Source organism: Mesoplodon bidens, assembly GCF_964165515.1.
Source record: "Mesoplodon bidens genome assembly, chromosome: 2".
Lineage (NCBI taxonomy): Eukaryota > Metazoa > Chordata > Mammalia > Artiodactyla > Ziphiidae > Mesoplodon > Mesoplodon bidens.
In genome coordinates this window covers 6,071,520-6,092,313 of record NC_138177.1, presented here as the reverse complement: position 1 = coordinate 6,092,313, position 20,794 = coordinate 6,071,520, and the positions used below count along the sequence as shown (strand labels likewise).

The 20,794-nt window shown below is 36.0% G+C and overlaps 1 protein-coding gene across 1 annotated transcript in view; it reads left to right on the top strand.

Moving 5' to 3' along the window:
• Nucleotides 1–20,794, top strand: part of CFH (complement factor H) — a 73,699-nt gene that overhangs the window by 2,046 nt on the left and 50,859 nt on the right. The window contains exons 2-5 of the mRNA XM_081226449.1: nucleotides 13,876–14,061; nucleotides 14,501–14,606; nucleotides 18,467–18,543; nucleotides 20,080–20,271. Coding sequence (XP_081082575.1) covers nucleotides 13,876–14,061; nucleotides 14,501–14,606; nucleotides 18,467–18,543; nucleotides 20,080–20,271 — 561 coding nt within the window. The remainder of the gene's footprint in view (nucleotides 1–13,875; nucleotides 14,062–14,500; nucleotides 14,607–18,466; nucleotides 18,544–20,079; nucleotides 20,272–20,794) is intronic.

The following is a 20,794-nucleotide window of genomic DNA, read 5'->3' as shown; positions in this document are numbered from 1 at the left end:
AAAATATCCACATATCCTTCAACATTTGCCTCTGTTTTTGTCTGCCATGTAGAAATGACGATGGAATACAAATTGAGAAATACTAAACTGAATACTGAATGCTAAGTTGAGAAAGTGAGAAAAGACAGTTGTGTATACTCTCACGATCTGCTTTACTCAACTAGATACTGCATTTCAGCCTTTCCTAAGTGGTCTCCATCCTGTTAAGAGTGAACATTCCTCAAAAATACTAATCACTACTAAAGAGGAATAGGAACCAACAGGAAGAATTTATAAACTCAACTTTCTATTTTCCCCCCTTTTTAGAAAAGGATATTGGAGACCAAGCAGTACCTTTTTAACGCAGTAGGTGGTCTGTGTTTTCATCCCTAGCTGTACAGGAACGTCAGCTCCTTGATGGGGAGTTCACCCCAGGCTACTAAGAGCCTGGTCAGATTTACAGAGTTCAGAGTAACCATTCCTCAGTTATACCACATCATTTCTGCTTTCTGGAATATCTTGTGACCAAGCTTTTCAAGAACCTTTAGATTTAAGATCCAAAAAGCGTATACTCTTTGAAATTAGCCACGGTCCCAAAATTCCAGGCTGATTAAAGTAAATAAATCAAAACACAACTGAAATATGTCCAAGTGCACGCTGGCTATGTTGTTTGGAGAAATGTGTTTTCTAATTCTGGAGGTTTAAAGGGCAAAAGTGTTCTTTCAGGACCTGAAATATGTTACATATCGGAGAGATTCTATTCCAACAGAGAGAGGAGAATTTATCTCTTTTTAATATATTGTTTCAAGTACAAGATGGTTTTGAATTTGAATTGACTAATACAAAAAAATCAATATGATCATAAGAATTAATTATAAATTCATAAAAATTACTTTTTTTAAGGATAGATGTGAATATTATGTATATTCATCTAATCCAGAAAACTTGTGATAGCGGTTTATATCCTAAATTCTATGTTTCAGTTCCAGTGTGATAAATAAGAATTCCCCGTCTCCAAAAAATCCCACATTTTCAGAGGTAGTAGTGTGGGTATTTACCTATACGGTGGGATCTAAAGCGGAGCAATGGCCCAATTGTCTTCAACATCTTCCCTTCTCCTAAAATGTTTTACATATTAATAATACCATAAATTCAACCAGTCTGAAACTTATGTGCAGTGACGATACTCTGAGTAAGATTTGGGACAGTTAAGTTTAGTATTATGCACCACAATTATGTGAATTATTATTCACAGTAAGTTTTCTGTCTGATAAGTTTTCTGCAACAATTTTAATGGGCAGAGGTGGAAATGAATGAGGATAACGTAAGAACAGGACCCAGCAATCCTGGAAGATGAGGTTTCTCAGGAAGGAAGATCTGATAGGGGAAGCACTCTCGTGGGTGCTTTGACCAGGGGTAGAGGAAACACCCCCAGGAATGTCACGAGAGCGAGAGCCTTGCTGACTTTAAGTTTAGGCACAGTCTGGGAATGCACATGCTACTCTTTTGCCTGCACGTAATTTCAAGTTAGAACTAAATTATTTAAGTATTGCTAACAGTATTCTTAACTAGAAGTAAGTTTTCAAATATACGTGGAAGCACAGTTTAGGGAGCATTCTTTATTTTGGGCCTTTGGTTGCTAGGGCTTGAGCCTCGGGCTGAGTTGGCCCACTTTTTTATCCCCTCCATCCCTGATGGTTCCACAGCCTTGGCCATGTTTCCTTCTTCCCGGCTCTTTCTCCTTCTCCTCACCCCACACACCATCCCCACCTGCCTGCCTGTGAGAGTCTGCCAACCAGCCAACCCCGTGCTCACTTAACTCATGTGGACTTTACCCACTTCTTTACAGCTTTAACCAGTCTCAGAACGCAGTGCGCAAAAAAGGACGCGATGCCCCTGAACAACTAAAGTGTTACATTCTAGCTTAAGGTTATAAGGAAACACTATAAAAAAAATGGTTCAGAGAGAGTAAAGTAATGGGACAGAGAAAAAAATCACAAAGTTAATAAAAAGAAAGGGAAAGAAAAAGATGTGACAGAGCACTTTTGTTTGTTCTGACATTTTGACCGAGAGAGCCAAGTTTCTCCCAAACCTTGTCAACCAGAACTGTAATAGATAGAAAAGTGATTATAGAAATGTTCCTTCAAAGGTTCCCTGAAGTTGTTTGAGCTAAATTAAAATGATTCCTCACTTCAAAAAGTATAACATACATTCAAACATAAGACACATAGACAGGATGTAGAATGGAATTTTACAGATGTTAGATTTCTTGGGTTCATGCAACAGAGGTTTAAGTGCACTAAACATTTGTTCCCTTATCTTATCTTTTATGTTTGTTACCGTCTACAATGCCTTTTCCCCAGGTTATCCATAATCTACAGATAAAATTGAAAGTCTTCAGGATAGCTTCACATTCATTCATCCATTCATTCATCTATTTATTTGCTCATTCAATGATCTTTTTTTTTTTCTTTTGAGTGACTGCTAAGTGCCAGGCACTATGACAAGCACTTTCCAACAGGAGGTCACTTAGGAGGCAAAACAGAAGGGATGATTATTGTATTTTACTAATATATTGTGTTTTATCATATAAAGTATTTTGATGGAGATAACTGAAAACACTGTAGGATCACTTAGGGAAGGCAAAATGCTCAAACTGGAATGAAAGGATGGAATAGGCTGGTGCTGAGAAGTTAGTTTGTAAGAGGTGCAATGAAGAGAGAGAAATATATCAGGGTTGTGATGACATCATGGGTAGGTTTTGACGGATTGTGGTGACGGTCCTTATTCTTGCAGAAGTTACATTTTGATGGGAGGATAGATACATAAACATAACTATGAACCATGAATTATGTTGTGAAGGAAGTAAAGTAGGGGCTGAGGGAAAATAACAGAGATGGGGTAGTGGGGTGTCTTGCCTACCTTGCCTAGAGGTAAGTGGACCACTTGGAGGAAGTGGCTGAAAGATGAGACAAAGCCAGACACCAAAAATCTGTGGTTAACGTGTTCAAAGAGGAAAAAACCGACACGTGCAAAAGGCCTAGGGGGAAAAATTCATTTGAGATGCTTATCTCAATATAAACAAACTAGGGTGGCTTTGGCACAGTGAATAAATGGTAGGGGTGATAAGATGAAATCAGAGAGCATGGCTAGAGCCAAATGCGGGTTCCAAATCCAAGGGAAGGAGAAGTCACAGGAGAATTTTAACTCTAGGAGTGGCATGACCAAATTTGCAAAAATCGCACGTGGTTGTGAGGCCAATGGGAGAGGGGAGCTTGGGGACTAGTTAGCAGGTTGAGTCACCACCGAACTGACAGATGATAATAAATCAGAACTAAGATTTTGGCGATGGTGGTGGAAAGATGGAACAACGGAGTAGGGGGCGATAACCCTTTTTTTCTTACGGAGTCAAGAGATACAATTTAAAATTTATGGATTTTCACTTCTCTAATACTTAGTGATGTTGAGCATCTTTTCCTGTGCCTCTTGGCCATCTGTATGTCTTCTTTAGTGAAATGTCTATTTAGGTCTTCCGCTAATTTTTTAATTGTGTTATTTGTTTTGTTGATGTTGAGCTCCATGAGCTGTTTGTATATTTGGAGATTAATCCTTTGTCCATTGCTTCATTATACAGCAGCAACTAACACGACATTATAAAGCAATTTTACTCCAATAAAAAAAAATAGAGAAAGAAAAATACACCACAATAAATAAATAAAGTTTGTGGAAAAATCACCAGAGTTTTAAATATCATTTGAAGTAAAAAGTGTAATGAATATGAGAACTCTTTTTATGTAGTAAATATGTATACACAGAGTAGATATTGTGAGAATCTATTAGAAAGATGGTATGAAAGAGATGTATCCTTGTCTTTTATGTCTGGGTGTTAAAAGCAAGTAACACACATGATTACTCTTTGGGTAAATGCATTGCTTTAATAAAAATCATTTAAATTGAATAAGTTAATTGATAAGAAAATTTGATCACTTTTTTCCTTGCATGAGCTTAATAAAAGGATAGGAATTAAATTTATCAAAATGTTAATATATTAGTGAAAAGTGGTTCTCCACTCACAATGTTGGCATCTACATTTGAAACTTAACTAATTAATTTTTCCAGTAACCTAAACACCATGAAGTGAATCTGAATTTAGAAAGTGGAAAACACACATATTATCTTGTAGTTAAACACAAAATTTCCATGTAAAAACATGATCCTTAAGTTGAAAAAACAAAACCAAAAACTCGGGTTTTTTGGGGGAAAGAGGGTTGCTGGTAGGAAGAGGCACAGGCGGTTTGTGTTGTTTTATGGTAGGGTGTTAGCACCATCTAGTGGAGTAAAAGTATGTTTACTTAAATTTTAGAAATCAAAACTAATGTGGAATCATCGATTACAAAGTTTCTTAACAAATGTGCTAAACATTTGCAAAAAAGTAAAAGAAAAATTAGTGCATATGAAAGCCCACACAAGTGTTATTTGTTACACAAAAATGAAGTTTCATATGGAGTTTCTGTTCTACGAAATGTAGAATGTTTTTGTAATGGGATCCAGCTCCATTGATTATCTTTTCCCCTTGCCTTTACAAAAAGAAATTCTAGAATAGAATGTTAAACCATGCTTATAAAACCAAGTAAGAAAAGGAGTTTAACAATGAAAATTATATCAATAAATATATATATATGGTGAGAACTATCTTTGAATTTGCCAATTTAAAAGTAATGTGTTAAAGGTCAACTAATGAAATCACCCTAATATCAAGGGTAGTTGTATCTAAACTAAGCAGCAAGAAGTACTAAAAAGATTAGCAATTATAATCAGTAGGCATGAGCTTCATTATTAATTTTATGTATTCCCTTCTTTATGTGTCATTTTGTTAATGAATTACTTTTTTGGAGAAAAAGAATCGTACGGTACATGCAGATTCTATTACTTTAGTATCTTTATTGTGAAGTATATGAGTGAATAAAATATGAAAGTACTGTATTTAAAAATAGTTACAATTACCCATGTCAATAAGTAGAGCATTCCCAGCAGACCAAACAAATGAAGAGGAAACAGGCAGTCTACCTGAAAAAGAATTAAGAGTAATGATACTAAAGGTGATCCAAAATCTTAGAAATAGAATGGAGAAAATAAAAGAAACGTTTAACAAGGACCTAGAACAATTAAAGAGCAAACAAACAATGATGAACAACACAATAAATGAAATTTAAAATTCTCTGAAAGGAATCAATAGCAGAATCAATAACAGAATAACTGAGGCAGAAGAATGCATAAGTGACCTGGAAGACAAAATAGTGGAAATAACTACTGCAGGGAAGAATAAAAAAAAAGAATGAAAAGAATTGAGGACAGTCTCAGAGACCTCTGGGACAATATTAAACACACCAACATTCGAATTGTAGGAGCTGCAGAAGAAGAAGAGAAAAAAAAAAGAGACTAAGAAAATATTTGAAGAGATTATAGTTGAAAACTTCCCTAATATGGGAAAGGCAATAGGCAATCAAGTCCAGTAAGCACAGAGTCCCTTACAGGATATATCCAAGGAGAAACACACCAAGACACATATTAATCAAACTGTCAAAAATTAAATACAAAAAAAATTATTCAAAGCAGCAAGGGAAAAACAACAAATAATATGCAAGGGGATCCCCATAAGGTTAACAGCTGATCTTTCAGCAAAAACTCTGAAATCCAGAAGGGAGTGACAGGACATATTTAAAGTGATGAAAGGGAAAATCTTACAACCAAGGTTACTCTACCCAGCAAGGATCTCATTCAGATTCAATGGAAAAAATTAAAAGCTTTACAGACAAGCAAAAGCTAAGAGAATTCAGCACCACCAAACCAGCTCTACAATAAATGCTAAAAGAACTTCTCTAGGCAGGAAACACAAGAGAAGGAAAAGACCTACAACAACAAACCCAAAACAATTAAGAAAATGGGAATAAGAACATACATATTGATAACTACCTTAAATGTAAATGGATTAAATGCTCCAACCAAAAGACATAGACTGGCTGAATAGATACAAAAACAGGACCCATATATATGCTGATTACAAGAGACCCACTTCAGACCTATGGACACATACAGACTGAAAATGAGGGGATGGAAAGAGATATTCATGCAAATGGAAATCAAAAGAAAGCTGGAGTAGCAATTCTCATATCAGACAAAATAGACTTTAAAATAAAGACTATTACAAGAGACAAAGAAGGACACTACATAATGATCAAGGGATCAAACCAACAGAAGATATAACAATTGTAAATATTTATGCACCCAACATCGGAGCACCACAATACATAAGGCAAATGCTAACAGCCATGAAAGGGGAAATCGACAATAACACAATCATAGTAGGGGACTTTAACACGCCACTTTCACCAATGGACAGATCATCCAAAGTGAAAATAAATAAGGAAACACAAGCTTTAAATGATACATTAAACAACATGGACTTACTTGATATTTATAGGACATTCCATCCAAAAACAGCAGATTACACTTTCAAATGATCATGGATCGTTCTCCAGGATAGATCATATCTTGTGTCACAAATCCAGCCTTGGTAAATTTAAGAAAATTGAAATCATATCAAGTATCTTTTCTGACCACAATGCTATGAGACTAGATATCAATTAAAGGAAAATATCTGTAAAAAATTCAAACACATGGAGGCTAAACAATACACTACTAAATAACCAAGAGATCACTGAAGAAATCAAAGAGGAAATCATATAACATCTATAAACAAATGATAATGAAAAGATGATGACCGAAAACCTATGGGATGCAACAAAAGCAGTTCTAAGAAGGAAGTTTATAGCAATACAATCCTACCTCAAGAAACATCTAAAATAAACAACCTAACCTTACACCTAAAGCAATTAGAGAAAGAAGAACAAAAAAAACCCAAAGTTAGCAGAAGGAAAGAAATCATAAAGATCATATCAGAAATAAATGAAAAAGAAAAGAAGGAAACAATAGCAAAGATCAGTAATCTTAAAAGCTGGTTCTTTGAGAAGATAAACAAAATTGATAAACCATTAGCCAGACTCCTCAAGAAAAAAGGGAGAAGACTCAAATCAATAGAATTAGAAATGAAAAAGGAGAAGTAACAACTGACACTGCAGAAATACAAAGGATCATGAGAGATGACTGCAAGCAACTCTATTCCAATAAAATGGACAACCTGGAAGAAATGGACAAATTCTTACAAAGGTATAACCTTCCAAGACTGAACCAGGAAGAAATAGAAAATATGAAGAGACCAATCACAAGTAATGAAACTGAAACTGTGATTTAAAATCTTCCAACAAATAAAAGTCCAGGACCAGATGGTTTCACAGGTGAATTCTATCAAACATTTAGAGAAGAGCTAACACCCATCCCTCTCAAACTCTTCGGAAAATTTGCAGAAGAAGGAACACTCCCAAATTCATTCTATGAGGCCACCATCACCCTGATTCTAAAACCAGACAAAGATACTACAAAAAAAGAAAATTACAGACCAATATCACTGATGAATATAGATACAAAAATTCTCAACCAAATACTAGAAAACAGAATCCAACAACACATCAAAAGGATCATACACCATAATCAAGTGGGATTTATCCCAGGGCTGCAAGGATTCTTCAATATATGAAAATCAATCAATGTGATACACAATATTAACAAATTGAAGAAGAAAAACCATATGATCATCTCAATAGATGCAGAAAAAGCTTTTGACAAAATTCAACACCCATTTATGACAAAAACTCCCCAGAAAGTGGGCATAGAGGGAACCTACCTCAACATAATAAAGTCCATATATGACAAACCCACAGCAAACATCACTCTCAATGGTGAAAAACTGAAAGCATTTCCTCTAAGATCAGGAACAAGACAAGGATGTTGACTCTTGCAACTATTATTCAACATAGTTTTGGAAGTCCTAACCACAGCAATCAGAGAAGAAAAAGAAAAAAAGGAATACAAATTGGAAAAGAAAAAGTAAAACTGGCACTGTTTGCAGATGACATGATACTTTACGTAGAGAATCTTAAAGATGCCACGAGAAAACTACTAGAGCTAATCAATGAATTTGGTAAAGTTGCAGGATACAAAATTAGTGCACAGAAATCTTTTGCATTCCTATACAATAATGATGAAAAATCTGAAATAGAAATTAAGGAAACACTCCCATTTACCATTGCAACAAAAAGAATAAAATACCTAGGAATAAGCCTACCTGAGGAAACAAAAGACCTGTATGCAGAAAACTATAAGACACTGATGAAAGAAATTAAAGATGATACAAACAGATGGAGAGACATACTATGTTCTTGGATTGGAAGAATCAACATTGTGAAAATGACTCTACTACCCAAAGCAATCTACAGATTCAATGCAATCCCTATCAAACTACCAATGGCATTTTTCACAGAACTAGAACAAAAAAGTCACAATTTGTATGGAAACAAAAAAGACCCCGAATAGCCAAAGAAGTATCGAGAAAGAAAAACAGAGTTGGAGGAATCTGGCTCCCTGACTTCAGACTATACTACAAAGCTACACTAATCAAGACAGTATGGTACTGGCACAAAAACGGAAATATAGATCAATGGAACAGGATAGAAAGCCCAGAGATAAACCCACCCACATATGGTCACCTTATCTTTGGTAAAGGTGACAAGAATTTATGATGGAGAAAAAACAGCCTCCTCAATAAGTGGTGCTGAGAAAACTGGACAGCTACATGTGAAACAATGAAATTACAACACTCCCTAATGCTATACACACACAAAAAAATCTCAAAATGGATTAAAGACCTAAATGTAATCCAGACACTACAAAACTCTTAGAAGAAAACATAGGCAGCACACTCCATGACATAAATCACAGAAGGATACTTTTTTGACCCACCTCCTAGAGAAATGGAAATAAAAACAAAAATAACAAATGGGACCTAATGAAACTTAAAAGCTTTTGCACAGCAAAGGAAAACATAAACAAGACAAAAAGACAACCCTCAGAATGGGGGAAAATATTTGCAAATGAAGCAACTGTCAAAGGATTAGTCTCCAAAATATACAAGCAACACTTGCAGCTCAATATCCTAAAAAGCAAAGAACCCAATCCAAAAATGGGCAGAAGACCTAAATAGACATTTCTCCAAAGAAAATATACAGATTGCCAGCAAACACATATAAGGATGCTCAACATTACTAATCATTAGAGAAATGCAAATCAAAACTACAATGAGGTATCACCTCACACCATTCAGAATGACCATCCAAAAATCTACAAACCATAAATGCTGGAGAGGTGTGGAAAAAATGGAACCCTCTTGCACTGTTGGTGGGAATGTAAATTGATACAGCCACTATGGAGAACAGTATGGAGGTTCCTTAAAAAACTAAAAATAGAACTACCATACGACCCAGTAATCCCACTACTGGGCATATGCCCTGAGAAAACTATAATTCAAAAAGAGTCATGTACCACAATGTTCATTGCAGCACTACTTACAATAAATAAAAAGAGAAGACGTGTGTGCTCTGCATCTATCTCCTCACAGAGCTGCATGAACAGACGTGAGTTAAGGGCATGTATTTTAATGTGGTTGATAATTTTAATCACAGCCTGCAAAATGTTAAGTTCAAGTGACATTTTTTAGCTAACCAGCATTTCTCTGGATGACACAGTGTGTAGACTTACATTCAGGAGTGACCTCTTTGACCTAAGTAGTGAAACCAGAAAGCCGTCCAGTCATGGCAGCTGCTCCATCCATGCATATACGGACACAAAAGGACCAATTCAGTTTTCCTGGTATGTAATCATTCAAAGAGTTGACTAGTTCTGCAACTGTGGTGTTGGTTGGCAACAAAAGTGCACATAACATATCCTCATGGACATCCTCCTGAAAAATATATCACACAAAAACAAGCATTGTTGCCTTGTTGTCAACATCAGAAGACTCAACCTAGATTGCATACCATGGTGACTCATTAATCCTCTCTAACAATTGTGCCTCAATATACTCTGCTATTTCAATTCATCTAGTTCTGGTGTTAGCTGAAAGAGGGACACATGCCACCTTTTGAACAGCAGGCACTCCAAAAATTTCACAACAATTGTCCTTAGCAGCAGGCAGAATCAACTCTTCATCCATAGTAAAGGGCTTCTTAGCTTTAGCTATGAGGTTAGCCACTAAGAATGATGCTCTCAGGACAGACACATTTGATGAAGTGGTGGCCTCCAATAATTGCTTCTGTTCTTCGTGTTCACTTTTTTTTCTCTTGAAAAACTCCAAAGGCTTGTCTTTTAATGCATAGTGCTTGGTCTCCATGATAGAAAGCAGTTTTGAAGGTTTCATGGCTTCACTGGAGAGCCGGTCGCCACATATTATACAAAGCGGCCTTGGAGAATGTGAAACACCTGTTGCAATCAAACCGTAATTTAAGTAGGTCTCTTGGTATTTTCTTTTAAATGTAGCTTTCTTTTTGTTGGCAGTCTTAAAGTCTTCTGCTGTCTCATCATTGGGTGAGATGATGAAGCTTTTCAAAGAAGCTCTCCAGCGAGCTCATTTTGGCTAGGGTTAGTTTGCAGGCTTACCAAAGCTGTGACTGAGGCAAGGGCACAGTGTAGGAAGGAGGGGCGGACACAAGTGGTAAATAAAATAATGGGCAGGCCACATGTGGACTAACATAAGTGTCGGATTCTGACTTAAAGGCTGCCACCAGATGCAGCTGTACAACTGAAGTGCATCAACTCCCTTGCCACTATAAAGGCTGCCACCAGGTGCAGATTAATTGTCACTTGCCACTCAGTGATAGGGTTTTGATATGAAGCTGCAAGCAACTGATTTATTATGGTCTCTGTGCAGTCAAACCTCTCTGCTAATGATAATCTCTATTTGCAGCCGCTTCCCAGTGCTAGCGTCACCCCCTCTGCTCCACCTCAGATCATCAGGCATTAGATTCCCATAAGGAGTGCACAACCTAGATACCTCACAGGTATAGTCCACAGTAGGGTTCGCACTCCTATGAGAATCTAATGTTGCCATTGATCTGACAGGAGGCAGATCTCAGGTGGTAATGCGAGCGATGGGGAGCGGCTGTAAATACAGATGAAGCTTCTTTGCTCACCCGCCACTCACCTCCTGCTGTGTGGCCCAGTTCCTAACAGGCCATGGACCAGTACCAGTCCATGGCCCGGGAGTTGGGGACCCCTGCTGTATTTTATGTATATGTACGTGTGTGTGAATATGTATGTATTTTACATCATGTAAGACTATAGTTTCATTGTTTCAGAGCTGGCATTCACTTAGATTTATTTGTTTAGGTACTGTTTTTGTTTCTTCTTTCATCACAAACCTTATATCTGGGATTCTTTTTCTGAAGTACAACTTTTCTTTTCCCTTAATGTGAATCTACAATGGCAAATTCTCACAAATTTTGTTAATCAAAATCTTGAATCTTGAAAAGTTATTTCTTTGTATTGAATTCCAGGTAGGGAGTTATTGCTTTATGCAAATGGGAGTGATCAGTTAACATCTTCTGGTTTCTGTTACTGCCGTTGAAAAGTTAGGTTTAAGTCTAACCATTCTGATCCCTGATCTAATATATCTTCATAGAAACAAAAAGTCTGTACTACCTTCCCCCTTAGCCTTATGTTAACATATACCCACATTATTAAATATTCCCCAAAACACAATTTTTAAAAACCATAAAATGTTTCCTCTGATGAATGTACCACAATATGACAATATTCACATTTTTAACATATTTTGTCCAGTATAAAAATATTGGAATAAACTCTTGTACATAAGAATCTCAGCAAACTTTTCATTATTGCTTTAGGATACTTTTTTCAGATTGAAATTATTTGTTAATTTACTTGAGCATTTTTAAGACTCTTTATAAATATTACCAAATTGCTATCTATTAAGATTATAGTCATTTATACCTCTAATTTAATTTAATAATGATATTTATGACCATTGTCTACAAAATTAAGTGTCATTTCCTTTACATTTTTGTCATTGAAATTTGTCAAAAAATATCATTTACATTTAATTGTCATGTCTTTGATTTTTAGTAATGGTTTTTTTATTGGCCATTCTTAAGAAAATGGTCTTTCATCCTCTGATATTTTTCCTGTGGTAGTTTTCCTGCTTTTGTTATTGCAAGAAGTGCTTCCATGTGGAAAATAATTTTGCAGTTAATTTTCCTTTGAATTTTGCATAGATTATATCCTCATAAATAGAATTTTTAATTTAAAAATATTCTGTGTGTATACTCTTGTTATGGTTTGCTTTATTTCCTAAATTTATGATATTCATAACTACAATTTTCTGAAAAAAGTAAGGATTCAATTTTATTCCATTTCACCTCCGCTGGTTTCTAATTGCTAAACTGCCAGAGTGGGTTTCAATTTGAGATTGTCAATCACATTTACACAATACACTTGACCTCTCCAGTTCCAAGGTTACTGAGCTTCAAGAGATAATACAGAATAAGAGTATAGCAGCTGGTACAAGAGCTTGATGAAGATTTCGGACACCCGAACACATTATCTCTTTGAATTTGTAGTTAATAACTAACCTCCTTACTAGAGTGAAAACACTTTGAGAGCAGATATTTTCTCTCTTTATCAATTTTTTTTTCCTTCAGAGCTTATATTAGTGCCCAATATTTCCTGAATTTAAGAAAGAATAGTATTAGAGAATGCAGTGCAGCAGTTAAGAATAATATAGTAAAGTATAGTTATTTATCTGGAAAGTTATTCTTACAAATCTATGTAGATTTAATTTCTGTACAGTAAAATATATATCTTATATATATTAAGACTTACATTTGCAGAGAAATGAAGATTAACAGTGATATTATGATTAATAATAAGAAATATACATTTTGGCCTTAATCCATGGTTCCTGGCACACAGCTCCAAAACTCTTATAATTTCCTAATTAATACAGAGCAAAGGAAGTATCTTTTTTTTTTTTTTCTTTTTTTTTTTTTTTTTTTGTGGTACGCGGGCCTCTCACTGTTGTGGCCTCTCCCGTTGCCAGAGCACAGGCTCCGGACGCGCCGGATGCGCAGGCTCAGCGGCCATGGCCCACGGGCCCAGCCGCTCCGCGGCATGTGGGACCTTCCCGTACCGGGGCACGAACCCGTGTTCCCTGCATCGGCAGGCGGACTCTCAACCACTGCACCACCAGGGAAGCCCACGAAGTATCTTTTTTTGATAATTTTTTATCTTTTGTTCTCAGTCCTGAAATAGCTCCAGAGGATAAGAGGTTAAAGTAGTGTATTTTGTTATTCACAACAAGCCTCTTTCAACCACTCCTAAGTTTATGTTAATGAGGTGATTTTTGGGAAGGCCCTAGAGAACCAAAGGATGGAGGCTGGTTGCCAGGAGGAACCAACCACTTGATTAGAAGGTTGGAACTTTTAGTCCCACACTCCTCACCCTACCCCAGTCCCCAACCTCAGGGATTCTGGGAAGGGAGGCGGAACTGGAGGTTTAGTCAGTCACCAAGGGCCAGTGATCTGATCAATCGTGTCTATGTAATGAAGCCTCCATAAAAATCTCTAAAGAATGGCATTTAGAAGCTTCCAGGTTGGTGAACACAGGGAGGTGCTGGGAGAGTGACACACCTGGAGAACATGGAAGCTCCACACGCCTTCCCCCAAGTCTTGCCCTATGCATCTCTTCTATCTGGCTGTTCCTGAGTTGTATCCTTTCATAATAAACTAGTAATCTAGTAAGTAAAAAAGAAAAAAAAAAGACTTACATTTGGATGGACCTGTACAGTTTTTTTTAAATAAAAAATAACCTAAACATACTGCATTTTAAATAGTTATTTAAACATCTATTGTGTTTTCATTTTTTTTGTAGATTGTCAAGAACCCCCTCCAAGAAAAGCAACAGAAATTCTGTCAGGTTCTTGGACTGAACAAACATATCCAGAGGGCACTCAGGCTACGTATAAATGCCGCCCTGGATACAGAACTCTTGGGAGTATTGTAATGGTATGCAAGGATGGAAAGTGGCTATCTCTTCATCCTTCGAGGATATGTCACAGTAAGTCATTCCTACATTTGTGAAATCTGTGAAAACTTTTAGTTGTGAAAATACTGGGTGCTACTATGGAAACGCTGGCTGAATTCTATCACTATTGTCATTTAAATACAAAATGATACATCCTCATTATTTTCTTTTTAACTTTTTATTTTATAATGGAGTATAGTTTATTCACAATGTTGTGTTAGTTTCAGGTGGACAGCAAAGTGATTCAGTTATACATACACAAATATCTATTCTTTTTCAAATTCTTCGTCATTATTCTTAACAAGGTGTTGTCATCTTCCAAAAGGTACAGATAACTTTGCCATTTTTCACTTTTCCATATTTTCAATTCTGTCCTCTAATACAATAACAAATATCCCTGTCCTCGAACTCATGTAAATTGTTACTCCCTGTGCTACATACTAACAATATATCCTTTTTTTTTTCATTTTAGAAAAGCCCTGTGGACACCCTGGGGACACTCCATTCGGTTCTTTCCATCTTGCAGTAGGAACTCAGTTTGAATACGGTGCAAAGATTGTTTACACATGTGATGAGGGGTATGTAGCCAATAGAAAAAGAGGCTTATAATTGAGATAATTCATAATGGAAATAGTAAATAGAAACTGTACTAATTTATGTGTTTAAGGTTACTATATTTTTCTATGAACATATTTATAAGTAACATACAAGCAACCTGAAAATTTAAACTATAATGGAAATGATTATATATTGATACAATTATCATCTCCTCAACACTGAAAAATTAGAATGAATTATGATTACTCTGGGAGAGTGTAGTTAGAGGAGAGTGGGAAAATAGCATGCATATGAATAAAAATTCACTGCAATGAATCCTCACTACATTCTATTATGTGCAGAGTATTATAGGAGTTTGATATGTCATGGAGAGTGGGAATGGTAACAAACTTACAGTACATGGTCTATTTTGATAAAATTTTATAAAATTTAGCAGAAGCAAGACTTTTACACTGAAATAATAACTACCATTCTCTAAGGTTCCACAAGCTATAAATTATCACATGGACCGAAAGTGCTGCTATGTTCAGAATCAGTGACTTTGTGCTTTCTAAGCACCTGTTGGTTTTCACAGCTAATCTTAACCCTATGTTATCTCCTCAGTGTTCTTTCTTTCCTAAGATCCCCAGCCAGGCCAAAAAATTATTTTGAAGAAAGCTTCATACTTGGGAAAACAGGACCATTGCACTTTTATACTACATAAATACACATAGGATCAAGAAATTACACATGGAATCATTATTCTCTTTCCATTTATTTCTTGAATTGAGGCAGTAAAATAAAATATTTTAAGGCTTAGGCTTTGGAGTAAGCCTATATTCCAAAACTCTATCACTTAATAACTATATGTATTTTTTTAAAAATATCTCTTTACTCCCATGTCCTCACTTATAAAAGTGGAAACATATCAAGTGCATCATAAGATTGGTGGGAGAAATAAATATGACACACACTTGAGGCCCTTAGAAGAGTTCCTGGGATATTTAAATGCCCAATAAGTATTAGTTCTTATAACTTAGTCTCTCCTTGGTCACTACCACAGGGAGATTTTTCAAAGAGTTTTTGCCCCAATCAATGAAATATCCCTTTCAATCCAGGCTAGTCTGGTCCCTTTAAGTTCCACCCTTGACCTAGAAAAAGGGATCAAAACTCATAAACTTTTTCTACTATATTCACTAAATCTCAGTAATAAATAATATTTATAATTTGATAAAGAGGTTAGTGACATACGTGCTTTGACTCTGGCTCTGTTTAACTCATCTTTGCCACGTTCTTCTTGTATTAACTATGGATAAATTGTCATAGACCCTGTAAGAGCAACTGTCTCCACCACCCAGCTTGGGCTTTCAACAGGACTAGATATTTGTCAGTGAAATAAAAGTCCTTGGACTGTTGTAAGATCAGCATCAGAGAGCATATAAGTCTTCTGACCCCATAGTGGAATCTGATGGTAGAGTGGGTTTACTGTACCCACAGTTTCTGCCAGCCAACCCACCCTGTGTGTCCCCTTGTCCCATCCCCCTTTTGTCTGCTGTGCACCCATTTAGCTGAATACTAGCCACTTACCAGAATACTCAATATGGAAAACCAGTTTGATCCTCCTACGGGGAGGGAGTCTTATAAGAGGCCCTCTGCACAGTGTTTCTGGTATTTTGACAGCTTGGGGTTGCAGAAACACAAGCCCTTACTTTTCTCCAAACCAACATTTGGACAATCTCTCTATCTTTCTCCCTCCTTCGATGTACATGGGCCCTAGCATTACTGACCTTTTCGAGTCGTCTTAACAAGGGTCCTTCTGCCCGGTGTTCTTTCAGCCAATAGAATGAGACCGAGTTGGGTTCAGAAACAAAGGAAAGCTTCATCTTTTAAAAAATTATTTTTTATTGGAGTATAGTTGATTTACAATGTTGTGTTAGTTTCTGCTGTACAGCAAAGTGAATCAGTTATACGTATACATATATCCCCTTTTTTAGATTCTATTCACATATAGGTCAGATTGTCATACTGAGTGAAGTAAGTCAGAGAAGGAAAAATATCATATGATATTGTTTTTATATGGAATCTTAAAAAAGGGTATAAATGAACCTATTTACAAAACAGAAATAGAGTCACAGATGTAGAAAACAATCTTATGGTCACTAGGGGGGGAAAGGGGATTGGGGAGGGATAAATTGGGAGATTGGGATTGACATATGCACACTACTATATATAAAATAGATAATTAATAAGGACCTACTGTATAGCACAGGAACGCTTCATTCTCCCAACAGGTTGCAAGTGAGCGGGGCTGCTTTATAGAGTCTTGTCAGCTGGGAGGGGGTGGGGCAGCTGCTCTGCTCAGGCTCCAGACCACAGTGCTGGGTGCAGTATCTCTGCATATGGCCCGATGCCGCCATCTTGGATGGAGTGTCGTGTGCAGGGTCTGCACATGGCTCTAAGCTGAAGTTTAGGGGCAGCCATTTTGAACGAGGAACTCTAGTTTGAAGAGCCAGGTGCAATTCCTCTGCATGTGCGACCCTGTGAGCCAGTGAAACTAGACTAAGCACAGCGGGGGTGGGGGAGGGGGAGAGGTTAGATTTATTCCCCAGATTCTAGTTTTATTCCCCAGGAACTGTGAATACACTTTGCTGGTGATGCTAGGTGGTTTTGTGTAGAATTTTACAGAACTCCTGAGAGAGATTTGGGCGAATGGATGGGTCCCTGGTGTAGATGGAAAATATTCACCAGGAAATCTCCTTTTCTGTTATAAGGTAGAGCCAAGAGAGGAACCAGAGAAGAACCTTTAATAACCAATTATTTTGTTCCTTCGTGTGACAGAGGTACAGAGTAAAAGTTTGACTTCAAGTTCTGTGACTCCCATTTACTCTGTTGAAATGTTTTCTTCCTGTAGAGAATTAGGAACAAATCAATCCCAATCTAAGAAAGACACAGTGTTTTTTGAAGGAGAAAATTTCTTTTACTTGTGTAATTTGCAGAACAACTCTTATTTGCAGACAAAGGAAACATTTGTCCACGTAGAATTCTTTAGAAGTTCATGAAAGACCATTTTTCAAAATTCTCTCTTTTGTGGTTATCAAAAATGCCTTCCATTATTTATTTTTTGAGAAAAAGGTTTTGTTTGTTTGTTTTGTTTTTTGCCTCCAACCGTCCAATGTAATAAATGTTGAGAAGGATGCTTTGCCTTCATTTGAAGCATCCGGGGATGACTGCACACTGTACACCTGCCCAAGGACCTTGTATTAAAGTACAGCATCTTTGGTTTTAAGATCAGACTTGATGAGTTACTATAATTCGACATTGAATGGCTTCTATAAGCCAACTTGATTCAGTGACTGCACTCTGGAAAGCATCTCGGATCTCGGAGATGGAGATAGGGAGAAGGAGACCAGTGCTGAAAATAAGCCACACTAAGACATTTTTGTTAGCACTATCCTTGATCATGTAAAAAGCCCAAAGCATCCAGAAAATATCACAATCATGGAGGGTAGGAGTATGGATAGAAATATGGAAAAAGAGTAGATGGGGGTGACATACAGTGACTTGTTGTTTACTATCATGTTTTTATCTTCTGTTTTTGGTGATTGTTCGTGGAGCTTATTACATTGTTAAATATACCTCATTAGTGAAAAAATAAATTAATGAAGGAATAAAAGTGCATTGTGCATGAAACAGTAATGAGTTTGTGTCATGAACCAAGGGTTATGATTATTCCAAGTCCATACACCTGAGGGTTTGAGGGCCTTTCTTAAGAAAGGAAGGAGGGAAGTATATGCTGTTAATTTTCCTTGAAATGGAGTTTCTGGACATTTGAAATGGTATCAAACTTAAAACTGGGCATAAACACGCATTAGCTCACAACTCCGTTATTGTTGGTTTTCAGGTATCAGATGCTGGGTGAGATGAATTTCCGTGAATGTGAAACAAATGGATGGACCAATAATATTCCCATATGTGAAGGTAGATGTAAAACTGATTTACAAGTATATTAAAGCAGATACTTAAAATATTAGGATTTTTTGAAATGTCTTACATCAAATATTCATAAAGTCTATAATTAAATATTTCTTACTCAAATTATTTTTGTGGATTCTACTGTAGTACAGAGTGTTTATCTAATCCTTTTATTGTTACATTATTATGTATTTCAATAACCAAATATAAATACAGGCTCATCTGATCTAATAGTTAATGTATTACAGATTAGAAAAATCTATTTTTTTTCCTTTTGGATTCTAACCACTAGAAATAACACAAGTATCACATCAAAATGAAGCTGAGAATTTCAACTTTATTCATGAAGAGGCACTCCCCCAAATAACGACCCCAGTGCAGGGATCTCTGGTAGCGGCTGAAGTGGAGAACATGATTTAGCCACCTCCTCCCTCTTGCCTGGCAAGGGGAGTTTTCCTCTGGTCTTAGTTGTACTGAAAAGAGGCAGGAACTAAGGAAGACCTGTGTCCTTTCTTACTGACCCAAAAAGCAAACAATGAGAATGAAAAAATGCACATCCTGTTCCCAAATTTTGAACTAGTAATTCCAATCTCTAGTCATCATGAAAATAAGAGATCAATCAGAACTGTTTTTCCAAGTTCCATGGTTAGGAGTAAGGAGAGAGGGAGAAGAGAGAAGGAAAGGCACAAACGGAGACAGAGAAAGAGAGAAAAACAAGGAGGAAGCAGAAGAGGAAGAAGGGGAAGGGGGGGAGGAGAAGAAACATGATGATTCAAAAATCCCGTTGTCTGAAAAAGAGAGTGTATCTTTCATCTGCAGAAACGAGGGGAAGGACATCAATGTTCTAAGGAACATCCACATTGGAATCACCTGGGGTGTTTCTTAGAAACTGAAATTTTTGGTTAGTAAAGACGTATAAATCAAGTATCCCTGAGGTGATAGGGCAGCCATAGAATTTCCATTTAACAAGCATCCTGGGTGATCATTGTAAAATAAAGATTGAATAGCATAAGCTAAGGGATACTGGAAAATATTAAGGAAAATCAAAAACGTGCTCAAGTTATTTTGATATGGAAAAAGGAAAATTAAAGACTATTTAGTTATTGAAATAAACATAATCAGAAAGTTTGCTTTTACACCTTTTAGGAATACAGTTTTATATTATTGTGGGACTTAAATGGAAATTTGTATTTAATTATCACAAACTTTATATTTCTCAATTATTTAAGAAACACTTGTTTGTTACTACAAAATATATAAACTGTCATTCAAAAATTCAAAGTAGTAATTTTCTTTGTTCACTCTCATAGAAAAGAATCAGAGATAAACTTACAGTTTTTTTTTTTTTTTGCTTGTTTGTTTTAGGTTTTTTTTACTTAGTAGAATTTATTTCTGGCTAACAGGTATATTAAATACATCTTTAAAAAATTTAATTTCCTCCAATCTTGCTATTGGTTATGTATATGTTATATTTATATATACTCATTTTTCATAATAAAATTTTCCAATTCTATTAGAAAAAAATTATATTTATTTTTTCAGTTGTTAAGTGTTTACCAGTAACAGAACCAGAGAATGGGAAAATTTTCAGTGGTGCCCTGGAACCAGACCAAATATATACTTTTGGACAAGCAATACAGTTTGAATGTAATGCAGGCTACATACTTGATGGACCTAAACAAATACATTGCTCAGCAGATGGTACTTGGAGTGAAGAAAAACCGAAATGTGTAGGTAAGATACACTTACTGTTTAATTATTTGAATGAGTTCAGTTTTTTTCATGAAAATATGCCTTTCAAAACACTGTGCATCCTACAGAATCTGAAAAATACTAACTCACTAGCATTTATTAAGCACTTACTATTTCCCAGTAAGTGATCTAAGTTCTTTACACATGTCATCTATTTTACCTTCCAAATGACTATGTGATTTATGTACTGTTTTCACCGCTATTTTATAATTGAGGAAATCATGGTGCAAAGAAATTAAATCACATGTACAAAATTATCATGGCATATATGGTAGAGGTAAGATTTAAATGTAGTTTATCTGACACTAAAGTCCATGCTCTTAACTATAATTAAATTGTAATTGACTCTTATGACTAAAATAAAATCTTAAGCATTTCTGCTACAAGTTTAATATTAAAACTCCAGAATAGGTCATTTTTTTATTTGAAAAACTATCATTATTTATTTCTATTGATGTATCATGATAACATTGTGTTTTTGAATAACGCTCTAGGAAGTGGCCCT